Source organism: Marmota monax, unplaced genomic scaffold (assembly GCF_021218885.2).
Source record: "Marmota monax isolate L192 unplaced genomic scaffold, Marmota_monax_Labrador192_F-V1.1 WCK01_AAM20220418_F8-fsc00061, whole genome shotgun sequence".
NCBI classification, from domain to species: domain Eukaryota; kingdom Metazoa; phylum Chordata; class Mammalia; order Rodentia; family Sciuridae; genus Marmota; species Marmota monax.
This window is the reverse complement of record NW_026695230.1, coordinates 6,113,499-6,127,252: the sequence shown is the minus strand read 5'-3', so window position 1 is coordinate 6,127,252 and position 13,754 is coordinate 6,113,499. Positions and strand designations below refer to the sequence as shown.

General features: G+C 44.5%; 1 protein-coding gene across 7 annotated transcripts in view; it reads left to right on the top strand.

Moving 5' to 3' along the window:
* Nav2 (neuron navigator 2) overlaps positions 1-13,754 on the top strand; it is a 379,713-nt gene that overhangs the window by 335,817 nt on the left and 30,142 nt on the right. For all 7 annotated transcript variants that reach the window (XM_058576946.1, XM_058576948.1, XM_058576945.1 and 4 more), the window contains 4 exons: positions 4,714-4,797; positions 5,416-5,527; positions 6,950-7,095; positions 9,899-10,071. In XM_058576946.1, coding sequence (XP_058432929.1) covers positions 4,714-4,797; positions 5,416-5,527; positions 6,950-7,095; positions 9,899-10,071 — 515 coding nt within the window. The remainder of the gene's footprint in view (positions 1-4,713; positions 4,798-5,415; positions 5,528-6,949; positions 7,096-9,898; positions 10,072-13,754) is intronic.

The following is a 13,754-nucleotide window of genomic DNA, read 5'->3' as shown; positions in this document are numbered from 1 at the left end:
TGAAAAAAAAATAAAAATTCAGTCATTTAAATTGAGCTTCCCCATTCCTCTGCAGTGCAGAAATACACTTTAGACATCCATGTCCTGACCCCTGGCCTTTGTCCACTGTGGAATCGAGTTGAAGCAACAGGCTTTGGTTTTGACATGTTTTTCAGGGCAAACTAAAGTCCCCCTTACCTATTTGTGCGGTCATGATCAGTGCTTGCAGTAAATTAAGTGCCAGTTTCCTTTCCCTTCTCCTTTCTGAGAATTTCATCCTCAAAGGGGTAGGGGAATGGAAAAGGAAAGAAAAGGATAAAACAATAGAACTTCAGGGCTCCACAATAAACAGCGAAGCTGCTCTATGATTATGACATACATGATTACATGTTCGGGAGACACTGCCAACCAGCATTCACTTCAACAACTGTTTTGTGTGCCAGCTGTGCCCTGGGTGCTGTGAATTCAGCCCCAAAGCAAGCACAGTACTGTCGTCTTAGCATTCAGTCTCTGGTAGAGCAGAGAGACAAAACAAACAACTGGCCCTTGGCATGATAACTATTATGGTAGAAATAAGGGGAGGTGGCTGGGGAATGTATAGGAAGAGCACCACACTCAGTGTTGGTGGGAGTTAGGAGGGAGTCAAAAACGACTTCCCAGAGGAGGTGATATTTGATGGATGTCATGTAGGAGAGGGTTCACAGGGAGGACAGTGTTCTAACTAAAGAGAGTAATCTGTGCAAAGAAAGGGGAAAGTTCGTGATGCATTTTGAGCTGCAAGTAGCTTGGTGTATAATTAGAATCTAGAGCTTAGTGGGGAAGAAGGTGTTAAGAAAGGCAAGGATTGGATGTAAGTGTCTTTGAGCTGTTAGGATGAGATCTTGGGTTCCTCCTGACATTAGGAGAGACCTGTCCGTGGATTGTAAGCAAGCTGTAAAGTGGTGTAGCTGGTGTTTAGGAAGCGTCCTGACTGAGGCAGAGTAGAGGTCACTACCTCGACAAGCCCTACTGTGAACTATGACCCAGTGAGGGTGAAGATCAGAAGGCAGAACCTGAGGTTCTGGAAGGTGCTAAGATGCGTCTGAGACACGTCTTCCTGCCCAGGAGTTCCCAGCCCAGCCGGAGACCACAGGCCAATGTGTTAAAGTCTGTGAGAAAGCACCTGTGTGACCCTGAAACACACTGTAAAAATGGAAAGTGACATCAAAGCTTGTTTCTCTTTGACTGGGACACTGAGTCAACACTTCAAAGTAATCATTTACCTGGAGTTTTTGCCCTGGTGATTCCCAGCTTAGCTTGAATCTACTCAAGGAAACCCTTTCTCTTTAAAGTCTGCACATGAAGTACATAAAACAGGGCCTGACCTTAATTATAAGCTCAATAATTGGTAACTACCTTCATTATTATTCAGTCTCCCAAGTTCTCTTACCTTTCTGGAAATCTTTTTTTTCCCCCCAAAACCCTAACACACTGGGCCACTGTGTGTTCTATAATACTTTATTTTCTTAACCTCTTCTATTATCAGTAACAGTATCAAAAGGACATCACGCATTGATGTGAGAACTGAGTTCTGAGGCCTAGATCATATTCAAAAGGTAGCAGCAGCATCAGCAGCTTGTGGGTAGATTCTTCATCTTGGTAACCAAATGTATGTATCCAAACCCAGAACTTCCCCCTGGGCCCAGTGAGCCAGGGTCTTCTGGGTACAATCTAAACACATGAAAATTGACAGAAGCCCCCTCCCAAGTGATTCTGAGCTACTGTCCTAGTTAAGAATGACAGCTGTCAGTTGCCACTCTTTTTTATGAACCAACAAGTAGCAACCAACTTGCTTGTCCATGAACTTGGGTAAATTCCCCCAGTGACCTTGCATTGCCACAGGGAGCCTTATGTTGAGCCATTTGCATGAGCTCTGCTCTCTGTTCCAGAAGAGTTGGAGTGAGATCCCTTAGATGATTCAAAAGTGTGTTTTGTTCCTCATAAAAGCCATTGAACCAGTATTGTTTTGAAGTAAATATTTGGTCTTACCACACACCACCGGGCAGTGCTAACGTGTTTTATTGTCTGCCATCTTCTGGAAAACCAAGCTGTGTTTGTTTTTCTAGGACAAACTACTCAAAGCCACCTTCTGTGGGTGTTTTTATACCACTGTGTTTGTTTTCCCTGGGAATGTGAGAATGGGGCTGATGAGGAGGCTGCTTGTGTGACTCTGAACCAGGCTCCGCACGGTCTCTGCGGCCTGTATTTTCACAGTTGCCCTCAGGACACAAAGGCAGCCCTTTCGCTGGCCAGCAAAATGAGATCCTGTGGCTCCTCCGAGCTAATGCGGTTTCTCTCTGAGCTTGCAAAAGCGCTTTTCTCAGTAGCCGTCTCCGTGGGGTCAAGGTTTTGTTTTAGTTTTTAATTTAATAGAAAATACAAATACCCACAACTGGAATCATGGGTGGAGATTAAATGCAGAATGGAAAAAAAATAAAAATTCAGTCATTTAAATTGAGCTTCCCCATTCCTCGGCAGTGCAAGGGTACACTTTAGACATCTATGTCCTGACCCCTGGCCTTTGTCCACTGTGGGATCGAGTTGAAGCAACTGGCTTTGGTTTTGACATGTTTTCCAGGGCAAACTAAAGCATGTATATTTATTTTAAAATAAAGAGGCATTTTCTCCATTTTCAACAGAGAGGGAGTGCATTCAGAGAAAAACTATTCCATGTGACCTTTCTGTTACAAGTGGCCCTGCTTCCTGCCAACGCTTGACCTTCGCTTGGCCTTCAACCATCGAGCACCCCTGCTTGATGAAGTCTAGTAAATAGAGTGACTTTCTAGGTCCCTCCTTAGATTGAGATGGCACTAACCCTCCTCAGAGACCACCCTACCCTTAATGCCCACTCATCTCTTTCTTCCTCTAGAATTTTATAACCTGATCAAATCTCACTTCTTCCAAGATTCCTCCATGTATCTTCTGCAGGTCCCTGTTCTGGTCCCTCCTTACTCCTCTGTGTGTCTGCTCCCTAACCTTACACCTGTGTTCAGGTGACACATCTCCTCTCGTAGTTTCTTCTTTCATTTCCTCATTTCCAAACCTCTTTCTTTGCCCACAGTGCTTATTCATCTCTATGTTTTGCAATTCCTCAACAGTTTGTAGACCACTTTCACCTGTCTTATTTCATGTGGTGCTCAAAATAACCCTGGGAAGAAAATAGATGTTATTTATAGATGAGAAAATTGAGGCCATTAGGATTAGATGATTTGCTTAGCATTATGGGTAATCAAAAGGCATGAGAGGGAACACCAAAGACCTCTCGCTCTAAATCCCGTTCCTTCCCCTGGGCCACATGGGCACCTTCACCTGAGTGCTTTTTTTTTCAGTCTTTTATTTGCCCACGCAACACATTTGTCTTGTGGCAGCTTTGTGCCAGCAGGGACGCAGGGAAGAAGAAAACAGACCTGGTGTCACCCCCTATCAAGCATCTGGTCTGACAATCCATCTCTTCTGCTGCCCAAATGCCTCTAACCAGAAGACCACCACTATTTCATTTATACAAATAAAGTTTGGAAGTTGGACAGTCCTGGTGAACTAATGGATTCTTAATTTGATTACTAGAAATTCCTTAACATGACTGAAAATGCATCCACTCTTCATTCTTGGTTTTAATGATGTTAACAGGATCCCCATTCAACCAGCTTTTCAACTACTTACTAATTTGCATCCCAGGCAGGAGGTTTAGTACTGGAAGGCAAAGTCACCTCTTAACCTTGAAGGGGGACTTACAGAGAAGGGGACATGCAGGAAAATGCCATAGTTCTCAACTCCAGGATCCATGGGTCCCCCCTACAGACACACACATTGTTAACATCTCTGAAAATTGGATGCATGTTTTAATTGTAATTGGCTACATTTTTTAAAATGTCCTAGTGATATGTAAAGTCATAGCATATCTGATGTTGTTTTCTAACAGAAGTCTATGAAAGTGCGTGGGAGCCTGTGGGAAAGTCATAACCCCTGGGGGAAACTAGGAGAGGTTTCTCCAGGGAGGTAGCAGATGGGCCTTTCAGTGGCTTTTTATTAACCAGGATTATAACAAGCAAAATATGCCAACCATTTGTTTATTCTACATACATGCTTCCTATGAGTTTGGCACTTGCTGAACAAAATGGAAAGTGATCATCCTATAATACAGAATGAAGTCTTAGAGAATGCAGACACACAGCAGCTGTCACAAGACCCCATGGTTTTTGTTTGATTTTCTTTTTTTCAGTACTGGGGATGGAACGCAGGGCCTTGTGCATGCTAGGCAGGTGCTCTACTACTGAGCTACATCCCCAGACCAAGACCACATGTATTTGAACTACAATTTCACAAAGCTTACGCCAGAAGGCCAGTGGCTTGTGAGAGTAAATATGAGGGAAACTACCTAGTCTGAAGTTGTCACAGGCATGACATGAGACCTTTTGACAGACACATCAAAATTAGGCAAGGAGGGGGCAGGAAGAACATTCTGGGCAGGAGGGAATGGAGGCACAGCAGCCTGAAGTGGGAAGAAGCACAGGATTTTGAGCAAATGAAAGGTAGAGTAACTGATTCCAAAGAGTGGTGGGGAGTAAGAAGAATGGGAGATAAGGGTGGGATCAGGTCAAGTGGCCCTAGTAAGACTTTTGACCTGAAGACCTGGCGCCTCTTGGGCATTCTTGCCCGGCAGGGTTACCTAGCTGAGGTTGTGTCTTTCTCCTCCAGGCTCACCTCGTGGCAGCCTTTGAACAGAGTCTTGGAAACATGACCATCAGGCTCCAGAGTCTAACCATGACAGCTGAGCAGAAGGTAAGACAGGCTGCCTTTTGTTCCCTGCAATAAACCTAAAACCATTCTGTTTAATTTCAGACAATTACTCTCTTTAATTTCAGATAATTACATAGATTGGAATATACTTCTTGAACAAGAGAATTTAAATATCAAATAACCAGGCATGGTGGCACATGCCTATCATGAGGTGGAAGCAGGGGGATCACAAGTTTGAGGTCGGCCTTAGCAACTTAGGGAGACCCTGTCTCAAAATAAAAAATAAAAAGGGCTAGGGGATGTAGATCAGTGGTAAAGCACCACGGGGTTCTGTCACCAGAATGAAAGAAAGAAAGGGGCAGGAAAAGGGAGGAAGAAAAATAGGAAGAAAGAGGGGACAAGTCGAAGGTAAATCTGTTGAGTAAAAATATCTTAGATCAGTGATGATAAAGGTATCAAGGACAGATCTCAGGGTCCCATGCCCACTCCTTTTATGTATTCCTCTCTGGTCACTGAAAATTGATCCAGATTCGTGTAGCATACGAAGGTTCTGCTGAGCTCCTGTGTTTCCTACCCTGCTCTTTGGAAACCAGGTTATACTTCCCTTGAGCTCTGTAGAAAGTGATTTTAGGATGACCCATACATCTTTCTCGTCCTCAGGATTCAGAACTGAATGAGTTAAGAAAAACCATCGAGCTGCTCAAGAAACAGAATGCAGCTGCCCAGGCTGCCATTAATGGAGTAATTAACACTCCAGAGCTCAACTGCAAAGGTAAAGTGAGAAAGAACATTTAGAGAAATGACCCGCCCACCCTTGGCAGCGTCCCCTTGACAGCACTGACACAACCCCCCTGCTGGAGGTGGCTGGCTTGGAGTCCAGCTCTGTGTCTGCCAGGCAGGCCCAGGAGGCAAGCACCTTGCATCTGGTTGCTTCTGGCTTCTCAAAAGACTGCTAGCATAGCTTATCCTCTTCTCTGATGTATCTCAAAAAAGGAAGAAAATAGCTTTGTGCTGACTGAGTGTCTAAGTGTTTTTATAACCCTTAACTTCACTCATGCTTCCATGTTTCCATGTTGACATGCGAGAAACCAAAATGGGTTCCTCTTTTACTTGTCCCAGAAAACTTTCCAGATAAATTATTTTGGTTGCATCTTAGTTGGGGGTTTAAAAAAAAAAATGAACATGCAGGTGAGTTACCTCCTATAATCATAGTACCAACAGTAACCATGCTGGGGGTAGTGTTGATAGCTAGCACCTGTGGAGTATGTCAACTGTATTCTGAGCCCTGTGCTAAAAGTGTTTTCATTATTCTATTCATTATTTTGCTTTATTTTGCATAATGACCTTATCAGTGTCATGATGGTCCTTTCCTCATTCTGTTGAGGGGAGTACAGAGTTTGAGAGACAGCAGTGACTTTCTGAGGTCAGAGAGTGGGTAACAGAAGTGGGGCTGGATCTGAATAAAAGCTGGTTCTTTTAAGGACAAGGCTTTGGATACAGTTCTGTCCTCACAAAGAAAGCAGCTGTGTGGTTTGAGGAATCGCTGTTACATTCAGTATCCCTGTTCGCTTGGATATTGGGCCTCCTAAATGAAGTGATAATAGAGTTGAAATGGGAAGGGTTAGCAAGAGTTGGCCAAACAGAGTTGAAGAAAAGGAGAGCTGCAGAAGGAGGGCATGTGGAAGGCCCCTGAGCTGAGGTGGGCTTGGCACTTCCAAGGGGCGGAGCGGGGCAAGTGTAAAAAGAGCATAGAAAGCCAGCGAGCAGGTCTGGGGCTGTGGCTCAGTGGTAGGGTACTTGCCTAGCATGCACAAGGCCTGGAATTCAATCCCCAGTACTGCAGAATAAATAAATAATGAAGCAAAGAGGCAGAGACAGCTAGCAGCAAAGGTGACTGCTGCTGCAATTCAAACAGTATTTTCCGGCCCATCTGTGGATTTAAAGAGATGGCATCAGGGACATTCTCCCTGAGGCTACTTTGACTTCTGTTTTGAAAGTGGGAAGATAGACCCAGTTTAATTGACCAAAGAGGGCATAGCAACCATCTGCTCAAGGAACCCAACAGTGAGGACAGAGGAGATGTCTCAGGACCTGGCAGTCCCGAGTGTATGGATTTCAGATCGAGGGCCACGCTCAGGGACCAAAGATTGGGCTCAAGTCATCAGGTGCTGACATGCCCTGCCTTGCTCTCCAGGAAATGGCACCTCCCAGCCCACAGACCTCCGCATCCGCAGGCAGCACTCCTCTGACAGCGTCTCCAGCATCAACAGTGCCACCAGCCACTCTAGTGTGGGCAGCAACATAGAGAGTGACTCAAAGAAAAAGAAGAGAAAGAATTGGGTGAGTGTACATCCACAGAAGCTCCTGGGGACTAACCAACAGAGTCCATCACAGAGCCAGTGTCCCCCAGATAAAGCCCAGGCTGACTCACCCTCAGAACCATAGGCCTTTGGGAGTAGATCCAAGGAAACAAGTCTTTATAAAAGTCATTGTTGTACACAACAAATCCCTAGCATTTATAAAATCACCACCACCTTATGGTTTTTCTCTTTCATGAAACTTTATGTGGTGTACTCATCTTTCATTTTATATATGTGTCATTTCTTCTCATTCTATGTTGGCCACAGAGAGCAAAGTTACTCTTAAGTGGCTTCTTCTTAGTTTCAAAGTATTTTTTTGATCCTATACAAATAGTTAAATATTCTTAATCATATTCTTTATTTGTTTATTTGTATAGTTGCCTAGAATGGCATAAAACCAACCTTCTCTTTTAAAAAATTTTGACCATGATCTATACATAAAAGTTTCATAAGATCCACATCAGGAGTTGGAGAGCAGTTCTAAGCTAGAGGTTACACCTCAGGATGGCAAGTTTAATAGGTCTGTCCCCGGGCTGGGGATGTGGCTCAAACGGTAGCGTGCTCGCCTGGTGTGCCTGCGGCCCGGGTTCGATCCTCAGCACCACATACAAACAAAGATGTTGTGTCCGCCAAAAACTAAAATAAATAAATAAATATTTAAAAAAAAAAAAAAATAATAGGTCTGTCCCCCCTGCAGTGTTTCTCTATGTGTTCATAATCCCAATGAGTTACTTGATTTTCCATACTATGCTTTTTAAAATAGTTTTCCCTACATTCCTGGGGAATTTTACCCGCCTTTCCCTCATCCAATTTGGAGTCCTGCTATGAGGCTGGGTGACTTTTGCTACTCCCTGTCTTCAGTGCAGGACCACCCCAGGTGGATCTGAAATTGGCCCCTTTTGTCAATGCTGACAGCATCCTGTGTCCATGGTGGCTTTGGTGTCCTCATTCATTCCATACACTTCTTGCTCATTTTGTGTTATCTTGGATGGGTGGCGAGGTCTAGTGATGGAGAAGTTGGGGATTTAGTCATTTTGGTATGGATCACTTGCCTTTGAGGCAAGGTAAAGGTCTAGCTCAGTGTGGCCTTCTCATTATTCTGAATAATTTTTTAAAGTTATTAATAGCTTTTAGTCATTTGCTATGACTAAACAGATAGAATTAACTCCTTGCCATCTCTAATATGCCATTGATAAATATAATATTAGATTATCAAAATAATAAGAAGGGATTATTTTCTATGAAAAATAGTTGTTCCCTATTTTCTTCAAAACAAGAAACAAAATTCTGTTTATGTTACATTAAAGAAAACTCTTGGACAGTGAAATCAGGTGGACCCATGATTGGCATTGTCACCTTATCCCAAAATTTTAATTCTGTCTAATCTTGGTAATCTCCTCTTCCATCTGGCATTTTATCAGAGGTAGAGACAAGGGTTTAGTTTGTTGGCTTGTGTGCCAAGTGCATCTTTTTCTCTCTAGAAATACCAGAAGTAGAATATGAGAAAGCAATGGGATTTTGCTTACCCATAAGCTGGACGTGCAGTTTGTTAGAGATGAAGAACAATGATGGGAGAAAAACTTTATCAATTTGCCAAATGGCCTATTTTCTGAATTTCTCAATAGCTAAGAAAAACACTGGAATATATTTTCAGTAAGAAAAAAGAAAATTATTTTTTAAAAGACTTTTCTTCAAAACAGAATTTCTTTCTTTTTTTTTTTGGCTTAGAAAAATACATGCTACCCATGGCTTTCAGAGAATTACACTTAACTCTTTATATTCTCAAAGTTTCAGGCTCATCCCCATGGTTTGGGGAAATTATGCCAGTTCCTTTTGTCCAATATGGTTAACAGATTTCTAAATTAATTTCCACTTCTTGAGTGATGAGTGAGATGGAGAGTTCCCTCTTGCTTGTGTCTTGTGAAAGGATTGCAGGAGCTCCCCAGATAGAGCCAAGAGCCATACGACCATGTAGGGCCAGTGACACCATAAAGATGCCTTTGCTCAGAAAAAGGACATGTCCCCTTCCACCAAATTCATTCCTGGAGAGACAACTTATAAGAGGCAGGCAAGGGACAACAAGCACAGAAAGGTGGGAGCCACCATTTCAACCAGACAGGGAGAAGCTGGAAGAGCCCAGATTATGGGGTACACCCCAACTCACTCTTCCTTTCTTTTCTTAATGGAGGAAGATGTCCCCAGTGCCACTGAAGGTTCACATTCCTACTGGAAACCTCATGTGTGTGTGGTGTTTATTATTAGCCATGTTGTGTCTGAAAAGTCCAAAGCTTTCCCTGTCACTGGCTTTCTCTGTTAAAAATTGTCTTTTTTCCTTCCCCTTCCCCATTTTTGCTTGCGTTTTCTCTGGCAGGTCAATGAGGTAAGCAAGACCAACTTTAATATCAGATACCAAGCTAACCCATCCATTGATATGACTAACCTCATCCGCATCCGTCTCCGTGTCTGAGCATCCTGCTTTGTTGCTGTGCAGCCTCATCCTGCCCACACCCCTCTGCTGAGCCAGGCACTATCTTGCTGTTGGTGTCTAGTCTTGAGCCAAGAGTAGGCATGGAATGTTCCCACAGGTCCAGTCCTCTGAGCTGTCAACACCAGATAACTCTTCTTCCCTTAATGCACTGATTCGAGAGAGCTGTGGGGAGCCTTTTCCATCGGTGGGGGAAGAAGTGGGAGAATGAAGTATTCTGTTGTATGCATGTCTCTGTTTAGCCAAGGCCTGAGCATTGGCTGTGGCTCCCGAAAAGCTGACAGTCTTGTTTGTTCAGTTACGCAGCTCCTTCAAGCAAGCTTTTGGGAAGAAGAAGTCTCCCAAGTCAGCGTCCTCTCACTCGGACATTGAGGAGATGACAGATTCTTCTTTGCCTTCCTCACCAAAGTTGCCCCATAATGGATCCACGGGCTCCACTCCTCTGCTGAGGAATTCTCACTCCAGCTCTCTGTGAGTATCTCCTCTGGGGCCACCCTGAGAGCCCTCTTAGACGATAGACAAGACTGGGGAGTCTTGTTACGATTCACCTGCCCCTTGGGCTCCTCTGTGCTCTGACAGGACTTTGCGTGTTCTTCCAGTGTTTGAGGACCATGGAGGCTGAAAGAGGAGGAAACTGAGGCTTTAGTTATGGTGGTATCAGTGCCCATAATTAATAGCCAGTCTTAAGCAAGCTGCTCGCTTCTCCTGTCTCCATTTCTTTGTACGCCAAATTCAGATAGTGACTGTTATCTACTTATCCTGCCTTATGGATTGAACAAGATTAATGGACATAAAAGAGCTAGAACCATGTTGTTATGAGGGAAAGATGGTGTTCTGAGTATTGCCAGTTTTTGCTGAATTCTGGTTCATTTGGGTGATGAGACTTATACATTTCTTCTTTGATCAAATTTGTTGTTAACTCTTTCTGGAGGTAACAACTCAGAAACTGGATGTTTAAAAAAATGGAGAATTCAATGATAGTTCTCTTTATCAAAGGATGCTATATTACAGAAAATCATTCATGACCACTAGCAGATTTAACATGACATGAGGCAGTTTGTCCATCTTTCTTTAGGGACACAGCTGGGTTTTTTCAGGTATTTAGGTGCTGATCCCTGTGTCGACTGGTTACACAGAGAAGAGTCATTAGCCCTCCTCCCATGGTTCCCACGATGCACTCGCCTTCTTTTCCTGCATCTGGGTATAGGGAGGCAGTCCCATCAAGGCCCAGCCTCCACTGTTATAACAGTTTTGTTCTAAAACAAAGTTCCTTCTGTTTCACCCTCTCTCCTATGGGATGGAGGTGGACATTAAACAGAGAATCCTGAGTAAACTAGAACAGTCAGATCGTACTAAGGGTTAACATTGAGAATGAAAACAGTGCTGGGATGCAGAGTACCTTGGCAGCAACTTTAGATGGTGGTCAGGAAAGGCCCCACTGAGGAGGTGACATTTTAGCTGAGATCTTTATAACAGGAGGAACCACTGGTTAGTTCTGGTCAGTAACACTAGCTGCTGTAACAAACCCCATCCCAAAACTCTGTGGCTTTTCTTAACACTATTCATTTCTGGCTCACTCCAAACCCAATGCAGACATTCCTAGTCAGCAGGCAGTGTGCCCTGCTGGAGTCCTCGGCTCAGTACTGTGTCCAGCCCACTAGGGTGGAAGAGAGGAAGAGTGCGGAAGATCCTACAGGGGAGTTGGATGGGCATCAGCCTGGAAGAGGTGCATGTCCTCAGTCCTACAGTCCACTGACCAGGGCTCAGGGCTGTACCACCTGCAGAGGAAGAAAAGAAGGAAATGGGTGCTGGTGAACAGATGGGCCTTCCTAAGAAATAAATAGCACAGGAAATCTAATGTGGAAGCAAGCTGGATGAGTCTGAGAAAAAGGGATGGCCAGTGTGGCCACCACAGCATGGTCAAGGGACAGAATAATAGGAAGAGAGGCCTCAGAGGTAGGCAGGGCCTGTGACATGGAAGGCTCTGAAGTCCAAGTGAAGTTGACCTGATTTTGTGTACAATGGGCAAATTTGGAGAGTTTTAGGGAGAAAGGTGAGATTATCTGAATCAGTGTTCTATGGGTAAGGAATGTCCAGGAACAAGGAAGATCATTGGTTCACACTACTCTGGCCATAACACTTCCTACCTTAAGGCTTTGCCGTCACTGTGCCCCCTACCTGGTATGCTATTCCTCTTGATAGTCACTTCCTCAGGTCTCTGCTGTGTATCTGCAAGGCTTGGCCTGCCAGACATGGTGGTGCACACCTATAATCCCTGCATCTCAGGAGGCTGAGGCAGGAGGGTTGCAAGTTCAAGAATAGCCAAAGCAATTTAGCAAGACCATATCTCAAATTTTAAAATTAAACAAAAAGGGCTAGGGAAGTAGCTGAGTTGTAGAACACCCCTGGGTTCTGTCCCCAGTACAAAAACAACATCCCCCACCAGCACACCCTGTCATCCCCTTTCCCCTGCTTCATTTTTCACCATTGCACATATTGTCATCTGATGTATGGACTTCATTGGTTTCAGTTTTTTGCCTTTTGTTCCTCACCTTACCCCCAAATCTACAATATAACCTCTGTGGAGGTAGCTACTCTGTTGGCTTTGCAGGTATTCAAATATTTGGTGGAGTGAATGAGTGACTGTGATAGTGATGAGTCTTTGATGTATTTAGGTCTGAAAGAAAAATTGACAACACGGGTGATGGTCAGATGTGATGTGTGAGGGAAAGAGAATAATTATCCTTGGATATTCCTAGGATGGCAGCTTATGTACCTGGGACGGGTAGGAAACCCAGATGGGGGTGAAGAGGGACTCAGGAGCTGTGATTTGGCTGTGTTAACTGAGAGATGCCCAGGAGACACTCACATGGAGGATCCAGCCTGCCTGGGGTTCCTGGGGGTGTAGATTCAGGAGCCACGAGCTCCCGGTGGGAATGAAGGCTGGGGCACTGGAGTTCTCCAAGGGCTTGAATGGAGATGAAGAAGAGCAGAGAGGCAAGGACTGAGCTCTGGGGCACAACTGATGTTTGACGTTAAGGAAGAGAAAGTAGAGCATCTAGTGAGGTGGGAGGAAACCCAGAAGTAGAGAGAAGAAACTGCTTAGAAGCACAGAAGCAGGAGAAACTTGGCCACTTGCTGCTGGGAGGCCAAATCAGAGAGTGACAGTGATGAAGTCAGCTGTATGGACCAAGAGCAAGAGCACTTCTTCCAGACCACTGTCCCCTTAGAGATGGGGCAGAGCTGCTCTTTCCTCCCCTCCCCTCCCCTCCCCTCCCCTCCCCTCCCCTCCCCTTCTCTTCTCTCTCTCTCTCTCTCTCTCTCTCTCTCTCTTTCTTTCTTTCAGTTTTTTAAAAATACATTCCACAGTCTCCATGGATACAGATGTTTGGTTTTGGTCTAGTTTTTCCAAAGGGTGGGCTGAGAGAAAACGCTTATTTCCAACCTTGAAAGGTTTGTAAGAATGTGCAGATCAAGATGTGAGAGGGAGTTCAAAGAAGAAACCAAAGGCAGAGGAGTTGGGCCTCACCCCGTGGGCGAAAGGAATGGCAGCTGGAAGAAGGCAATGTTTCCCACACTTGGGCGTTTAAAATTAGGTATGCCACCAGCCCTGCCTTTGAATGAAATAGAGGGAATCTGCCAGAATAATGGGTTAGAGACTGAAAAAGCCTCCACCAGGTTGATTGAGTAAGTGGTCCACAAAGTGGACAAGGATGTATTCGGAGCCACTGGGTGAAATTCAGGAGCATGCATTGTAGAGTTAAGAGGACCTATTGAGTTTGATCCTGACTCTGTTACCCTTAGTGTGACCTTGGACATGTTAATCTCTATGGCTTACCCTCCCCATTTTCAAAATGGATGTTATTTTAGAACCTCTTCATGGAATTAGTAATATATGAAGTGAATGAAACAGTATCAGACACTAGAGAAACTGGAGTCCCACAGGAGCCAGTAGCCAAGTACAGAGTAAGCTAGTTGGGGAAGGAACCAAGGGAGAAGGGAGACAGTCTCAGACAGTAGGGATAGGCACTAAAACCTGGTTGGGGCTGGTGCAGAGGAACTTGTTTTCAACAGCAACTGTATCATGAGGCATCCTCTCCCACGGCCCCAGCATTGTGTGCTTCTGAAAGCTGGCTGATTTTGGAGAAACCTTG